General features: G+C 45.9%; 2 protein-coding genes across 4 annotated transcripts; one reads left to right on the forward strand and one right to left on the reverse strand.

Moving 5' to 3' along the window:
* Window positions 1-942: 942 nt before the first annotated feature.
* CSTF1 (cleavage stimulation factor subunit 1) lies at window positions 943-9,539 on the reverse strand. 2 transcript variants are annotated; one of them, XM_075768300.1, is made up of 7 exons: window positions 8,722-9,539; window positions 7,913-8,083; window positions 7,024-7,219; window positions 5,321-5,598; window positions 4,320-4,517; window positions 3,369-3,759; window positions 943-1,879 (listed from the first exon to the last, which is right to left on the reverse strand). In XM_075768300.1, the coding sequence occupies exons 1-7, from the start codon at window positions 8,839-8,841 to the stop codon at window positions 1,620-1,622; spliced, it is 1,614 nt and encodes a 537-aa protein (XP_075624415.1). In that variant the 5' UTR covers window positions 8,842-9,539; the 3' UTR covers window positions 943-1,619. The 2 variants fall into 2 exon arrangements, with proteins under 2 accessions (XP_075624415.1, XP_075624417.1); XM_075768302.1 differs by lacking the exon at window positions 7,913-8,083 and having other exon boundaries at window positions 8,722-8,991.
* Window positions 9,540-9,675: 136 nt separating this feature from the next.
* On the forward strand, window positions 9,676-16,781 carry AURKA (aurora kinase A). Of its 2 annotated transcripts, none has more exons than XM_075768304.1 (9): window positions 9,676-9,798; window positions 10,395-10,482; window positions 11,615-11,897; window positions 12,475-12,553; window positions 13,142-13,333; window positions 14,018-14,156; window positions 14,530-14,678; window positions 15,288-15,462; window positions 16,065-16,781. In XM_075768304.1, the coding sequence occupies exons 2-9, from the start codon at window positions 10,429-10,431 to the stop codon at window positions 16,254-16,256; spliced, it is 1,263 nt and encodes a 420-aa protein (XP_075624419.1). In that variant the 5' UTR covers window positions 9,676-9,798; window positions 10,395-10,428; the 3' UTR covers window positions 16,257-16,781. The 2 variants fall into 2 exon arrangements, with proteins under 2 accessions (XP_075624419.1, XP_075624418.1); XM_075768303.1 differs by lacking the exon at window positions 9,676-9,798 and adding an exon at window positions 9,992-10,102.
* Window positions 16,782-16,807: the final 26 nt, after the last annotated feature.

Here is a 16,807-nt window from a genome sequence, read left to right on the forward strand (position 1 = left end):
TCTCAAGTTTTAGAGACTCAAAGGGAGGCAGAGGATTGCTAAGCGTAAGAAACGTTTTGCATAGCAGTAGCTATTAAGAGAAAACTAAATTTCATCCTCTCTTAAAAAAATGCCCCCCATTCTATACAGTAAATCTATAGTTGTATCTGACTCAGATGTAACATGACAAGCAAATTCATCCAGCTTTAACATGCCCCCAAAGACCCAGCCTTCCAATATTCATTTCTCCTTTGTTATATAGAAAGGAAAACTAATACATTTCCTTCTTTATATATTAAATAAGTTTTTAAAAGGTAATCTTTATTTAAATACAGACAAAACCTGTACCCTCATCAGCCCTTGACAAGACACTTCATCAGTGGCAATGGAAAATTAATCCAGCAGTGAGAACCTCACATTTAAAAAAAAAAAAAAATCCTCCTGAAAGCAAGTGCGGAGCTTTTGACTGAAGGCAGCCTCCCACACAGGAGCCCACAAGCACTGTACAGGATGCTTGAATGAGCCGACATTTAAAACTTTGTGCAGGCAGCTATCTGTAAGAGTAAGTAGTGAGTTTTCAAACTTACAGGAGATTTCAGCATCCTGTTGAATAGGATGAGGTCTGGGAAACTTGGACTACTAGAGAGAATGGGGAGAAGAAACAGTGAGCCTGGGGTTTTGAATAATTAAAAAAAAAAGAAAGAATGTAATTCAAGTGCTGTGTAACAGATACAGAATGAGAATTTCTCAATAAAATCAAGCAGTGACAATTCTGAGGTACATACACAAAAATTAATACGCACACTTTCTTTCGTTGAGAGGACACTAAAAGGTCTCTGGCAAAGTTTTCTCATTTTCACATGTTGCAGCACTGTCACATTTTACAGTTGCAGTGTGGATATTCCTTGAAAATAGTATGAATTTACTTTGAGATCCCACTTGTTAATTCAAAAGACGACAAGATTTCAAGTCTGAGCTTTAATACCAGAACTAGAACACCATTTCTTGAATTCATCTAAACAATTTAAAATCCTGTTTCAAATTCTTATGGCACAAGACTGGCTCAGAATTGAAGGTCCACTTGGCCAATTAAAAAAAATCCATAAAAAAAAAAATCCACCAAGCTCCCCCCTAGACTAAAAGATACAAACCAGAGCTTTACAAAGAATGAATCAGAACTGAAGGCAGTTTAAGGCTTCATTAAAATATTTGCCAAGTTCTGCAGTCACTTGTGTAATCCATTCTTTAAACAGACTTCAGTGGGATTGCAGAGATACAATGCGGAGCAAAACTGGCTCACACTGCCCAGTTTGAGCAAGATGCAGTCACATTATCTTTCACGGGATTTACAAAGACAGGAGAACAAGTTTAATCCTTCCTGCAAGGATCCTTTTATTCTCCCCCCACCCCCACCCCTTGAGTACAATTAGAGATGACTTACAAAAATTAATGCCACACACACTAATAAAAAAAATTAGCATGGGGCAAAACTTAGTCTCAGTATTTTGATATCTTTCTGCCACATTTGACAGAATTAAAAACCAGACACAGCACGGCTTTCATCTAGGCATCTGTTGGCAGTACAATCGATACAAGATGATATAATTAATCTGGATAATCACTGTTTCATAAAGCTGTCCTTAGTCCGTCGTCGACCTCCTGTACCAAAATCGAGCCCTGTAGTCGTCGCTGCAGGTCATGAAGCCAGGATTGGTGGGAGAATGGACGATACAACGGACAATGCTGTTGTGCCCAAGAGAAAGAAGATTTCTCCGTTCAGCAGTTCTGGAATCCCAGCAGCAGAGACTTATGGTCCTTTCATCAGGAAGCAGCACATAGTCTTCTGTGTGGTTGAAGACAGCTTGTGTCCTGTGTACTTGTCGTCCACTCAAACCAGCTCCTAAATATATGCAGCAAAACATTAATAGGATCAGTTTTACAAAGATTTCAGATACCCGAGAATAAACCTCCCAGAAGTATCAATTTCTGCAGTCTACAAAGGAGCCTTATTTTCCCAGTTAGCCTACCACTCCCAAATACAACACGTGAATCAATAATGAATATTCTTTTGTAGTTATATACGTGGTATATGCTAAAAATTCTTAGAAGACAGGAAGATTAACTAGTCCAACTGTGTCAGTGGAGCCCAACCACTCAGTATAAGCACAATCTCTTAACTCTGAGAGCACTTTTGGCTTTATATTTTTTGTATGAGGCTTACAGCCCTAACTAAGGGGAAAGACCACAGAATACACAGATTCTCATTACTAATGCCAACTTTTGGTTTTAATGCATATATCATCCAGCACATTGCATGACCTACCTTGGCCATACAGTCCCTCCATACCCTTCAAATAAAATGTGTGTTTCCTGCAGAGGCATTTACCATGCCATGCACACACCTGCATCCTATCTGATACTTATTTTGCTGAAGTTTTATCAAGGAGGTGCTGCACCCTGCTGGTTGAGAGCAAAATAGAGCTAGCATACAAAAAAGGACCGTACACATCCTAAAAGCTGACACACACAATTGTCAACATTCGCTCCTCTTTTATGCTATGACTCCTAATGCTTAAGCATGTTCCTGCTTGACCCAAGCACTTCACAGCTGCTATCATATTGAAAGCTTCCACATCCTTAACCATTCTTTAAGTCCTGCTGAGATCAAAGCATGGTATTGTCAGCACACGCTCTGAGCACGACTACCTTGCACACCATTGCATCCTTCAAAAAAAAAAAAAAAAAAAGAAAAACAGCTGTAGCTATTTTTCAGAATATTGCCATGGCTTAGTAAAGCCATCTTTTGGGTCTAATGGTTAAAACAACTGCCCCAAAGCAGGTTCAATTCCCCGTCTGGGTGGGTACCCTGCAGGAAAGCAGCCCCCTCTAGCTACAGATGGATTAGGCATTAGTTTTGTCCCTTCCTGTTTAAACTGTGCCCCTAGTCTAGCAATAAATAGAAAAGTCACAAAATCTAAATGATCACCAGCAAGAAGAGCGATGATGCTGTCTTAATAGTCACTGTTTCTAAAACACACCAAAAAAACCTAGAGAACAAAACCCTCTGCATATCCTAGTCCTTAGGGCAGTGTTCCTTTTTACTTTTCCCTAATTTAGTGGTAACGTCCCTCCAAAGCAATGGAGTAACGATGTCAGAAAAGTCTCTAAAATCCACTCAGACTAAACACGTTTACACCGACTGACATACAAGAATCACAGCTTCTCTCCCGTAGTTAGTCTACGTCAAGCGTTTTCAAATATTGGGGACAATTTTTCCTCCAAGCAGCCATCTCCCATTGCCTTTAAGAATTTCTGTTCTGACAGCATCACCACCCGTGCCGTGGGTTGTACCTGAAAAGGATGGTACCTGGGGGTCACCTGCCACGTACCTGTGTATTTGACCAGTGTTCGACCAGTGGATATCTCCCAGAGTTTAGCTACAGAGTCTTTTCCACTTGACAAGATATACTTTGAATTTTTGGAAAAAATAGCAGAACAGACTTCAGCTCCATCATGCGCCTTCTCAAAAGTAGTGATACAGCGATTTGAAACACCATCCCACAGTTTGATGCATCCATCCTTACTTCCTGTCACGTACATGTTCGCACTTGCGTTGTAATTTACTGAACATATAGCGTCAGTGTGCTGATCTTGAGGATTGCAAGACACAAAACATTGGAAAGTATTGATATCATACAGTCGTAAGGTAGGGTGCTGGGTACCAACAAGTATGAAATCTCCAGAAGGGTGAAAAGAAATTGAGCGCAACATCTCTGCTTCCTGTTTGATCAAAAATACATAATTGGTGTAAGAAAGAAAAAAAATCTGAAATGGAAGTGTCAATTCTGGTGGCATTAAAGTGCTAGAAAACTAGTTAAATTATCAGTTAGCACAGTGTGTTCTTGTTTTGCAAAATAGAAAATGCTTCAAATGACAGGCCACCTTTGAAGGCATCGTCGTGTTTGTCCTGGAGCAGCGTGCAGTGTCTGCTCACAGGGTATCGCACAGACGTGACAAGAGGCTTTGTCAGCCAGTCACAATCCCCAAAGCCCACCACCACACAATCCCAAATTCTCCTCCAAAACAAAGAGAATATAACTGACTTCAAAGTTACCCATATTAGATTTGGTCTAGATTAACAAAAAGCAGACAGGCACTGGATTTAAAGTGCACATTATGCACAAACTTGTAACATGTAATTACTGTAATGCCTGTAAATTTTGTCGCTCCATACTCCTACACACCTAACCACGTAGAAACTCAGACACAATTCAGCTCACCGATACCTCGGTACTTATACATTCAAGCTTTGGTTGCTCTGAACTGGTATTGTATCTAACCTGTATGTATTTGAAGGCTCTTTTGGCAGAAGGTTTTGAATAATCAAACAATTTAAGTGTGTAGTCCCTTGAACCAGATGCTAGAATCTGTTCTGTTGGATGAAAAGCTAAACACGTAACTTCATCCACATGATCATACAGAGTTCGAATAACGGGGTGATTTTCCATGTTTTGCTGTGCTGTCTCATTCATCATGACCTAAAAAGAACATTCAACAAGTTAGAGTGTTAGCAAGCAGAACATGCTTTTAACAGGAAAGGTAGGTTTTATACTTGCCCAAGTGGGAAACAACAGCTACCTTTCTGACCTGTAACCAGGCACACAATCACTATTACCTTAATCATTTCAAGGCCCCTTATATATTATTATCAGATAAAATCCCAGTATCTTTACAAAGGTCAGCTGACTTGCTCAACGACAACCTAGTTTCAGGAGCAGAGAACTGATGCAAGAAAACACATCACTGTCATAAACAGTCCAAATCAAAATACTGTATCGCTGCAAGCTGTCCCAACCGGGAAAACTGCAACTGTTACTCACGCAGGATACTGCTGAGAACTTGGTGTGCACTCTGTGCAAAAACCGAAACAATCCACTTTTAAACTGCTACCTGATAACTGCATTGGAGAAAAACTGAAGCAGATAAATACGTATTCTGTGAAACTGTTCTGAAACACACAGACACTGGAGGCTGTAGAGCCGAAAAGTGTAAGTGGGTTCAAAAATGAACTGTGTTCAGACAATACAGCAATTATCAGCAACTATCAGAAGGAATTTCTGGCTGAATTCTCTAGACTGCTGCCAGAAGTTACCCAGGTATACTTGCCCTATTTCTTCTTCCTTTTCTTCAAGGGTACTTTATGAGCCGCTGTTGGAGTAGGAAACATGGTGAGACAGATACTTAGTCCGACCCACTGAGCCAGTCACGAGGCACGGACACGGCATGAACAGACAGCATCTCAAGAACTCACAAAGTGGTTACGATTCAAGTCATATTTTACCTCGATAGGCATAGCACTTTTGGCCAACATTCTCTCTGTATCAAGAATTTTTATTGAGGCATCAGCAGATCCTGTAGCTATTAACTGTCCGTCTCTGCTATACGTAGCTACGCGACATGGTCCTTTATGAGATGTGACATAACAAGTCTCATATTCAGAAGCCTCAGGAGACATGGTCTGTACATCTGCATCAAATTCCAAGTCAATTCCCGTGCCTGGAGCTACCGTATCTGACCTTCCAATTGCATATTGAACAGCACTGTCATCGTTCTCCATTCCTGAAAAAAAGAGAAGTCGATGCACTTAAACCAGGTTACCCTCCTCCTCGGGCAGACAGTCGGTGGTCTATAGACCTCTGTAACAGCTACGAGGCAGGGTTTACAGCCACAGCCCGTTTGACAAAGCTAAGCTAGCAGAGCATGTTTAGGGATACAGCAGTACTTCTCGTGAGAAATGAGAGGTACTCCGGCTTCGCTACAGTGAGGGACAGCTCTTAAAATTAACTGTGGAAATACAACCAGCAAATACTGTAAATGGTAAGGACTGACAAATGCACTGACAATCAGTTACTTAAGCCATTGACAGGCCTCTAGTCAGCTTTCCACAGGGAGAAACGAGCCCTAACACTATTATATGAGATTGAAAATAAAGAACTGAAACATTTACCGATTCTTTTCCTTTCTGCTTTATTGCACTGAATGAAAAAACCCTATTCTACAAACAACTATCCCAGCATTGCAAATGAAAATTGTGACTCCTCTTCACACCCATTCTACAGATTTTTTTTGTTGTTGTTATTTTGTTTTACTTCCAGGACGCACCTACAGAACAAAGACAGCTCAGCACTAGAAGTGGTAACAGGGCAGACACAAGAATTTTCAGCCATGTGCCCAACTGTGATCATAAATTCATCAAATGCAACAGAAAAGTTTTTCTTGCTTTCATCTACAAATTGCAAGTCTAGCGTTATTATTTCAAACAGACACAAGGCTTCACATATTTATACTCTTGGAACTCAACTAGTTCAGGCAGCAGAACCAGTTCTGTTACAATACAGAGAAGACATGATGTTATGGCTAGACCTCTTCCAGTAACTTCGTCAGCTTGTTTCAACAGCAGCTCAGGTATTTTGACTACGCACTGCGGCACAGACGCACTTCCAGAAAGATACACAGAGAGAGAACAGGCAATACCTTTGCTGAGACCCTAGACCGTGAAGCTTATTTTCTTGTAGCTGATATATAAAGGCTGGTAACGATTGCCACTGGAAGGGCTTGCTCCCTTTCCAACACTGTCAGAAGTCTTATAGAAAATATTTCTGAAGTTGGCAGAGAACTGTGCGGGTCAATTTTCTATTAGGTCTGCGGACTCGGTGATCCCGTTTACTGGGGTGTATTTTTAGAAGGTTGCCAGTCACTCAGGACCCTGGGCAGGTATTCTTACATCTTAAAGAAGTTTAAACAAACAGGTTTTGACAACGCTTGGCGATCTGGTTTGCTTTTGACACATATTAAAGAATGAAACGTAGAACTAGAATGTCCTTCAAAAAAAGCCACGGAGGCAAAGGCTGTATCTAAACATCTATAAATGTTATGCTTTGCATAAAAGATGTCTTTTCAGTAACACTAACGTCTTAATTCACAAGGATTTAAGCTAGGGATTTAGGAACTGGACTTTTATGTTAGCTTTTTATTCCAGCTTACCTAACTTAATTAGGTGCAGCAGTTGTTCGGATGGTGCACAGACTGATTGTGGTTTTATCTCATTTATCAAGCCATTGGCAATATTTATGTATCCATCATAGAGCAGCTGACTAATTATCAGTTTATAAAGTTGCTGACGGTCTTTCAAACTGACTTTTGTTCTATACATTGTGAGCAAGGAATGCCTTGGAGGGGCCTGAAATAAATAAAGAAGAGAAAATCACATACAAGAGAGTTCCATGAAACAACTACAGCCTTTAAATAAAGCACATCCTGCAGAATTTCAGCGCAGACACCAAATCTTACCATATTTTAGCTAAGGCTCCAAGACACAGAAATCAAAGACAAAAAAAAAAAAAAAAAAAAGAAAGAAAAACCTGTTGCACTCGTTTGCTGTAGAAATTAAAATCTCACCAATAAACAGAACACGAGCTGTACAAAGGAGCAGGAGAAGGCAGAAATAACGCGGCATTAGTTAGCAAGACGGTTCTGTCAGTGTGTGTCTGCACCGGCGGGCACTGGGGAGGCGATGGAGGCGAAGGGCTGCCCCCCTCACAGCCCCGGCCCGCTCCCCCCTTCATCCCCGGGGAACGCATCCTCCCCGCGCCCCCTCCCGCCCGGCAGACGCCGGTCACCCGCCCGCCCAGCCGCTCCCGGCCCCGGGCTGCGAGCCCAGTAGCGGGCAGGGAGGGGGCGTGGGGGAAAGGGACTGAATGAGGGCGGGGAGTGCTTAGCCGGAGCACGGCGGTCACAGAAAACGAGCTTCGAGCGCCGGCGGTGAAGGGAGGGGAGGGACGGGCAGCTTCGGGCGGGAGCTGCGGGGGGCGAGGCCCGGCCCGGGCAGCGGGGCCGAAGGCGAGGGAGAGCGCGGAGCGGCCCCGGTACCTACCGACCCTTCCTTCTGCCTCCCTCGCTCTCCCCCTAAAATGGCGACCGGAGCCCTGAGCGCATCGATTGGCGGCGGCGGCAGGGGAGGAGGCGGCGGCGGCGGCCGGGACCGCAGAATGCTCCTCCGCGAAGGCTGCTGCATCGAGCGCCCGCAAATCGATTGGAGGCGACTCTTGAAGGAGAGAATTGCAGCATCACATGACCGTGACACCTCGCGCGCGCGCCCGGGCGCTGCCAGGGCCCGCTGTGTCACGTGACGGGTGACGCACCGAGGGAGCCCCCGAGCGGCCGGGGGGAGGGGGGAGGGGAAGGGGGGCGGGGGGCGCTGGGCCGGGCGGGGCGGGGAGGCGGGGCGGGGCAGGGCAGGGCGGCCCGCCGCCGGGCCGGGGTCCCTCTGCCCCTTCGCCCTTCCGGGGAGGCCGGGGCCTTGGCCGAGGCCGGCAGAGCCGCGCTCAGGGCGGCAGGCCCCGCTGGCTGAGCGGCCCGGGGTGTGTGTGGGGGGGGGGGTGGTCCGGCTCCCAACGGGAGGGCGGCTGGTGGCGGGAGGCCGGGGTTCTTTTGTGTCCCAGCGGCACAGCTCCGGAACGGCGCTTCTGCCGAGACAGCGGGATCCCAAGCACGGGGACCGGAGCGGGCTGTGCGGTAACCAGTTGCTGGCACTGCCGCTCGGCGCCGCAGGCCTCCCCGGCCGCGTCAGCCACTCGGGCGGTGTGGTCGCAAGCATCGCGCGCTGCCAGACGGCACGGTCTGTCCGCAGGCCGAGAGCCTGTCCCGAGAGCGCACCGCCACCCTCCCCAAAGTCCTACTCACGTCAGCCTCAAGAAACGGCAGTCGAAGTGGACGCGGGTCAAGGAGGGGGGACGCCATGCTACCCATGCCCCGCGGCAGCTGACGTCTATCACATGCTGCAGCGACACGACGACCCGACATCTTCTTTTTACCTATCCTGTATCACTTGTAAACACCAACACACACACCAGAGTCGCCTTCGCACTTGTTTTCAGCACCGCAGGGACAGTTAAAAGTTGCCTTCAATCGCGGTTCTTCAGAGGCCCGAAGTACCGAACCTAGTTTCGCTGCCGCCGGTCACTCAGCGGCCAAGGTCCCCCTCACAGACGTGAGCAGGACCAGTGGGGCAGGCGGCGGCTGAGACGGCACGGCAACCTCCCGCTCCTTGCGCGCCGCTACTCACAAACCGCGCTCGCTGGTCCTCGGCGGCCGCTCAGTGACTCCTCAAGAACCTGCGCGGCTCTGGCAGCTGCTGCGGGTCGCCGCCGGTGTGACACGAGGGGTCCGCGGGCTGGCGAAGGTACCTCGGGCCGGGCGTCCCCTGGCGCGCTGCCCCGTGCCGAGCCGAGCCGAGGCGGGCGTCCGCTTCGCACTTGTCCTCAAGAGCCGACGGCACGTGGAGCGCTGCCCTGGGCCGCACGTCCGGGCGAGCGCGAGGCAGAGGCCTGCTTCACCCCTCCGCCCGTCCTCCCGCTCCTCGGGGCTGCGAGCTGCCACCCGGGGCACCTACCTCGCCGGCCGGACACAATGGCCCCCGGCCCCACTCGCGCTCGGCTCCACGCGAGGTGGCAGCACCGCCTTCTCCCTCGGCCCGGGGCGGCGGGTGCGTGTGTGGAGGAGGAGAGGGAAGAGGCTGGTGCCTCGCAGGATGCGGGACTAACCTGACGCCCTTCCCCCCGCCGCCGGGGCACGCTCCGAGGCCTCGGTAGCCGTGAGGAAGGGACGGTAGTTGTAGCGTTGCCACAGGTGGGTGGTCTGGGCGTACGCGATTTGCGTAACGGAAGACCCGGCCAGGCAGAGACTTCGCGGAGAAAAGTGTGTAAGCGGGGCGCCGATCCACGCAGTTGGAGTACGGAAGGAGCCAGCGGCGGAGAGACGGTACGTAAAATACGCATGTAGCGCAAACACCGCCCTCGGGGCGGGCGGGTTAGACCTACTCGGGATACGCAGCAGGCTGCCGTTGCGCATGCGCCCCAGAGGCTCGCGGCGACGAGGCTCAGCCTCGCAACGAGCGAAGCGTAGGGAGAGCCAATCGGCGAGCGGGCCGGTTGAAAAGGAGCCAATCAGCAAGCGCGAATGGCGGGAGAGGGGCCAATGGCGAGAGGCCGTAGTTTAAAGGGTATTTAAGGGAGGGCGGTTTGAATTCAAACAGCCGCGGCGGCCGGAGGGAGCGGAGCAGGGGGTGAGCGGGCGGCAGGCCGGGGCTGAGCGGGCCGCAGGCCGGGGCTGAGCGGGCCGCCCCCGGTGGGACCCAGCCGGCCTGGTTGGAGGCTGCGAGCGCAGGCTGGCGGTTGTGGGGCCGGGCCGTGAGGCGCTGTGCTGTGCCGTGCCGTGCTGTGCTAGGCCCGGCCGTTCCGGGCCCGGCCTCGGGGCCTCCCGGCGTTCGAAGGGGGTGGGGGCGCGTCCTGAAGGAGCGATCCGGGGCGTAGCGTTTCGTGTGGAACTGACCCCTGTTGGGTCCGTCTCATCCGCAGGCTGGGCTGTATGTAGCTTTTCTTCTCGGGTGCTATGGATAAGAACGCGAAGGAGAACCATTCCGGGCACCCCGGTCGTGCTCCCAAGGTAAATCCCTCACCCGGCTGCTGGGTGCGTGTCTCCTCCTCAGACAAGAGCCGCGGGTTTCGAGCGGTCTGTGTTAATTATTAACTGCACTAAATAGCAAAAAAAGGGGGAAAACTGTGTTGAAAGAACGTTTTCTGTGTGCAGGAAATAATTGCCGATTTTGTCTTTCAGTAGTTTTGGAGAGAGCAATGCCCAGGGCTGGCTTTTTTATTATTGTTGATTTAGTATGCCATACACGAATTGGGAAATCCTCCTCATATTTTAAATATAAGATCTCTCTCTTTAAAGAGAGATCAATTACGTGTAGCCAACTTACTCCAGGTGTGGCTTCCAAAAGCAAGCACTGCGTTCACGTCGCTATTGGTGTGCCTGTGCAGCAGTGCTCGGGATCACCCTCATGATGTAGTTTCTTCTATATGGAAACACAGATATGTTCTCATTATTTTAACTTAAAACCATATCGGTCCTGGTAAGGCTTCAAGAATAGCATAAACAAAGCTTCTTTTTGATCAAGCTATTAATATAATATTTCTAGTGAACTAAGCTAGAAGACTAAATAATATCTAGGGAAGGAAAAAAGTATAAATTGCTGTACAGTATCATTAGAGTGTCAAAAATGTGAGAAGCCAATCATCATTTGAGTTTAACTGTAGCCAAAGTATCCTAGAACGACTAAGAATTTCTTAAATGTAAGCCTAAACTACCCTCCTTCACTGGAACAAATGATTAAAAGCAGATAGCTGAACCTTACTAAATAAACTTGCTTTGTTCTGCTGAACTCCCATTGCAGTACAAGGTATATTAAGATGAACAGCATTAAAGAAAGCAATGACTCAAAGCGGTGTATGCTTTTATAGTATGGATCTGCTGCCTTAATACCTTTGGCTGATGTTCTTCAGATGTGTGTGGGAAAGTTCTGCTAGCTTTAAATAAGTGTGCTCTTGTAGAAAACTGCTAGCTTTTTCTTGTCAATGTAGAAATTTAAGAATGTTTTCATTCATAGAACATGAGATCAGACTACCCTGCTATCTCCTGTTAATGTGCTTTGTGTTTTTTCCTGCTCTACTGAATGGGGCCATAAAGGTTGCAGCATGCTATTCTACAATTAATATGTTATCTTGTCTTTTTGAAGGTTGCTAATCCCATTGGGGATGGCCCAAAACGTGTCCCTGTGTCTCAGCATTCCACCCAGAGCCGGTTACTGAACAGTGGAGTTCAAGCACAACGTGTTCTGTGTCCTTCGAATTTTGCCCAGCGAGTTCCTGTGCAATCACAAAAACCTGTATTGTCAAACCAAAAACTGTCTAATAACCAGACAACACAGCAGCTGCGACCAAAACTTCTGGCCCAACCAACTGCTAGGCCTCAGGTTCCGAGCAAGAACAATGAAAAACCTCAACAGGCTCCAGTACCTGGTAAATCTGAAGGTGATGTACCTGTAGCTGTGTGGTTGTGACACTGGGGATACTTGTGCTCTGTGAAGCAGAGTGCAGTGCAGGAAACCTAAAGCTGATGCTGATGACGTGGGACAGTCCTGTAGAGACGTTGGTTGTGCCCAGAAACGGCATAGCAGCACGTACTGCGGCTTAGGTGTTCCTGCACTACCCTGTTGCCAGAATTACCTGTTTAGAGCCAATATGGTTGCTGAGTTTTCAGGTGCTCACTAGTCAGCTGTGAGTGAATGTACCTGGCACTCGTACATGACGTTTTTTCCAGTATTCATGTTAATCTCTTACAAGAATACTGTATTTTTGGGGGGAAGCATAATGGTTTTTTATTTTAAGGGAGCTTTTAGGATTACATTTTGATAGCACTGATAACTGCTATGCTGCTTTGCCAATAGTAAACTATACTAGGTTGTTTGAAATGTCATTGAATGTGTTCTAAGAACTGTTGCAGTTACTACAGAGAGGTTAGATTTGCTTCCATATGAATTTTTGATTTATGTTCATGGGTCTGGTTCATAAAGTTGATCTACTTCTCTATATGTAGCAAAAAATTCTGAAGCAGACAGCACCTCTAAACCGAAAAATGAAGAGACTGCTAAAAAGAAAAATGAAGAGACTAAAAAGTAAGTTACGTGCCTAAGTTGTTCTAGCTAACTGAGTCTTGTTGGATTAGGCTTGGTTTTAATTTTGTGCAGCAACCAAGTTGCAGCTAAGCTGAAGGCTACTTGAGCCCCTTGGTTGCAGAGAACAGTGGCCCTGCACTTCAGAGACAATGTATGAAAACCTAGGAAAGTTTACTTTGACCTGATAATTCTCAGGAACAAGGATTTTCTGTAATCTAGAGAATGCTTTCAGCTAAATGAGTAATAGCTCTTCACACAAGAGAACGCTGATAGCTGCTGGTCCAGTCACAAGATGTACGCTTGAAAACAAAGCTGCCTTCATATGCGTGAGAAGCTGGTGTTTAACCACGGATGAAGTTAACTTGTAGTATGGCTACGGTAGCCAGTTCTGACACGCACTAGTAAGTACATCTGTATTAGCGCATTGAAATGAGCCTGGCTTGGTATACACAGTTTTGGCTTTGTAAAGACTAAAATATAGCTTGGGTCACGAAGTATCTATTGAACAGGAACGTTATCAATTGTAAACCTAGGTGCCAAAGCCCACGCAAGTATCTAGCTTTTGTAACTCTATCTTTCCCCTTGCAGAAGGCAGTGGTCTCTTGATGATTTTGAAATTGGTCGTCCGCTGGGGAAAGGAAAATTTGGAAATGTGTATCTGGCACGTGAAAAGCAGAGTAAATTTATTCTTGCACTGAAAGTACTTTTTAAAACACAGCTTGAGGAAGCTGGTGTAGAACATCAACTACGAAGAGAAGTTGAAATACAGTCTCATCTTAGGTAAGTTTAGTGATCGATTCCACTTTGCTTTTGTTTGTATTCAAATAAAGTAACTTTGTTTATGATAACATACACTGTTGAAGAAGAGAGAAGCTGCTTCTTAAACACATGACACCTTGAAATTGCTAGTTAGGATTCTTTCCTTTCTGCACCAAGATTTACCTTTGTCCAGCTTGCAATGAAATAACCTTTGGTAATAAGTCTTCCCACTACAAAAAAAACCAACACCAAAACCCAACCCTTGTCTGCTGCTTGGATTTATGTGGGAGAAACTTCAATTTCTTGAGTCCAAGCTTGTTTCTGGTATTCTGGAAAAATAAGCCCAACTTGCTGAAGAAATTAGTTCTTTCACAGAAAGTGTTTAGGAATTTAAGCTTAAACACACTAAACCCCATAGGAATTGCTACCTTCAGTGGTAAGCTGCTTTTCCAGCTGCTGTAGAGGGATGTTCAAGCAGATAGGAATCTTGGCTAGCTGCTTGCTATAGGGAGTCTAAGCTGCTGCTTTGATAAACACCATCTATCTGCTGTGAAGCTCTCCTAATGGCTGTGTTGTGAGCAGAAGCAATGCTTGAAGGATGTTGAAGTTCCTATGCTTGCCTTGAAAGGGGGGAGGCAGGAAAGGGAAATTGAAAGTTCTATGGACAAATACCTTGTTCAGAAGAATATTTAAATCTCTTTGCAGGCACCCCAACATTCTCAGGTTATATGGCTACTTCCATGATGTTACAAGAGTCTACCTTATCCTAGAGTATGCACCTCGTGGAGAAGTCTACAAAGAACTTCAGAAGCTTACCAAGTTTGACGAGCAAAGAACTGCTACTGTAGGTTGTTCTAGCTGCTTAAACATTACTTGCTCTTCCTATCTGAGTATCTGCAGCATAAAGCTAGTTCTTCAGATAATGTTCTGTAGTCTGTTGTGTGAAACAGACTGCTTAGATGCTGGTTTGCTTGTGCACTTGTAAGAACGAATAAGTTGGGAAGACAAATTGCTGCACAGCACTGATAAACAGTGTTCAGTCTTGCTTAATAGCAAGAGCTTGGTCACTTCAGGCAGGGCCTGTATTGTGAGACTTCGAGGGCTTAAGGAATGATTGCTCTAACTTAAACTACTAATTATGCCTAGAAAGGGCTATACTGTAGCCAGATAAGCTAGAGCGACAATGTCTTAAAGATTTGTTCTCTTTCTGAATACAGTACATCACAGAACTAGCAGATGCCCTATCATACTGTCATTCAAAGAGTGTGATTCACCGAGACATCAAGCCAGAAAACTTGCTGCTTGGCTCAAACGGAGAATTAAAAATTGCTGACTTTGGATGGTCTGTGCATGCTCCATCTTCTAGGTGAGAATGCAATATATATCTTATGCAGTGAAATACTTCTGTAGTGAAAACATTAGCTTTCTTGTCATGCTTACAGTTGTGGAATGGAGGTAAATGTGAACTTCCTAAAATACTGGAAAAAATCCTTTAAGAACTGGGCCACTGCAGCAGAGGTCTTTATAGCCAACCTGTGTAGCAGGAGGAGTGTTCTGTTCCTGTGTTTGACTTGTGTAGTGCAAAACTTGCTGACCCTGAAACAATTGGAGAAGGCTGGTGTACTGCCGTAGGGTTACAGTGGGATGACAGACCAGCATGTGTGTTCAGACACCACACTAGCAAGATACCTAAGACCTTTCCTTAATTAGTGTGAATTGCACCTGATGAAGGAAGACTATATGGGGATGGAAGAAAGGAAGGATAAGACTGATTGCAGTGACTGAGACGCTTTAAGGCAAAAGTAGAAAGTTTACTGCTGGAACTTCTTTACCAGGTATTCTGGTGGTGCTGAGCCTACCCAGGGTGGGCCGTGCTGCGGTGCAGATGATTGCCAGCATTAGCTTCTGTCTGGCTTTTGAAATGGAACTTATAATTGCCATAATCAGTAAATGATTAACTTATACTTTTCTTCAGGAGAACAACTCTCTGTGGGACCCTTGACTACCTGCCTCCTGAAATGATTGAGGGGAGAACACATGATGAAAAGGTGGATATCTGGAGCCTGGGAGTTCTGTGCTATGAATTCCTTGTAGGTAAACCACCTTTTGAAGCAGAAACGTACCAGGAAACCTACAGAGCTATTTCCAGGGTATGTGCCAATGCTTATCGTAGCTGAATTCTGCTACCTTTCAGTTCTGTCTTACTGAAGCTTTAACAAATGGTCATTTTGAAGAAGGGCACGTATTGTAACTAGAACTGTAGTGAGACACAATGATATGCATAAAACTAGAGGCCTAAAACTGTCTTCAGTCATTCTGTAGAATGACTGATGAGACCCCAAGATACCTTGCTTGACTTCCTTGGTTCTACCCTGTTTCTGCCTGCATCTGAACTCCTACCTCTCTCATAAAGCAACTAATCTTCACATTTTTCCTTTTCTAACTTGTTTTTGAATGTTAAATATTCATTTTATATATAAGCTTAACTTTTCAGAAAGGTTCCAGCAAGCTAATCCTGTTTGAACTACACTGACAAATACACTAGCTTAACTTCTACAAGCAGCAAGAACCTTGCTTTTTTCAGGGTTATGATGAAATTACTTAAGCTCATCTCAATAGGCATACAGTGCACAGCCCACAAGGCTGACACAACTTTCCTTTCTAGATGTACCTTGGAGGGTAGAGCCCTTTGTCTCTCTAGTTCGGTTAAAGAATTTTTGCATCATCTTTTAGTGTCCTTCCTCTTCCGTAGGTGGAATTCAAGTTTCCTCCATTTGTAACAGAAGGTGCGAGGGATTTGATTTCCAAGCTTCTGAAGCATAACCCATTCCATCGACTGCCCCTGAAGGATGTACTTCTTCATCCATGGATTACAGCAAATTCTACGAAGATGCCCAACAGCAGAAAGAGTGATGTTGCTGCCCCATCCAGAACACAGTCTTAGCAGGGGTAACCTCATGGGATCAACAAGAGGAGTCTCATACTGTGACTACTGTAATGCTTACAATAGGAAAAACAGGTCTTGGACTCCAATGGCAATTGGAATGCAAATCTTTGGGTTTGCTCTGTCTTAAACTCTAACTGCAGTGTAAAATTATTTGACTTTTAGCTGGAGGTTGTGGAATACTTAACATACTTGAAATCAGTTACATGTGGGCCAGGTCTGTTGATGTAAGTATTAAGCTGTTCAAGGCTCTTATGATGTGGTCTGTCCTAGTAATGGTTTGTTGTCCCAACAACAGGAGGAAGTTGTGGTTCTAGCTTATTGAACAGTGCAATATCCCGGAGATACCTGCCTCCTAACTTACTGGGCTGCTAAGGGTATCAAACTGTGGTGTAATTGGAAAGTGAGTGAGGTGAATGCATTTCTCTAAGTGTCCTAAAAATGATGTGTGCATTATGTTTGTCTCTATTTTGTCTTAAATGTGAGCACTCAACTTTTTAAATAAAGACTTGTTATATACTGCCACCAGCATGGTAATGTTCCTTATGGTG

Source organism: Balearica regulorum, chromosome 16, assembly GCF_011004875.1.
Source record: "Balearica regulorum gibbericeps isolate bBalReg1 chromosome 16, bBalReg1.pri, whole genome shotgun sequence".
Lineage (NCBI taxonomy): Eukaryota > Metazoa > Chordata > Aves > Gruiformes > Gruidae > Balearica > Balearica regulorum.

Excerpts from the sequence above, each read along its gene's own strand:
- CSTF1 (XM_075768300.1), bottom strand. The coding sequence starts at position 8,841 with ATGTCGGGTCGTCGTGTCGCTGCAGCATGTGATAGACGTCAGCTGCCG. Across the intron at positions 5,599-7,023 it reads GCTGCACCTAATTAAGTTAG|GAATGGAGAACGATGACAGT; the intron begins GTAAGCTGGAAT and ends TCTTTTTTTCAG. Across the intron at positions 1,880-3,368 it reads AACACTGGTCAAATACACAG|GAGCTGGTTTGAGTGGACGA; the intron begins GTACGTGGCAGG and ends GCATATATTTAG.
- AURKA (XM_075768304.1), top strand. The coding sequence starts at position 10,429 with ATGGATAAGAACGCGAAGGAGAACCATTCCGGGCACCCCGGTCGTGCT. Across the intron at positions 14,157-14,529 it reads ACGAGCAAAGAACTGCTACT|TACATCACAGAACTAGCAGA; the intron begins GTAGGTTGTTCT and ends TTCTGAATACAG. Across the intron at positions 14,679-15,287 it reads GTGCATGCTCCATCTTCTAG|GAGAACAACTCTCTGTGGGA; the intron begins GTGAGAATGCAA and ends ACTTTTCTTCAG.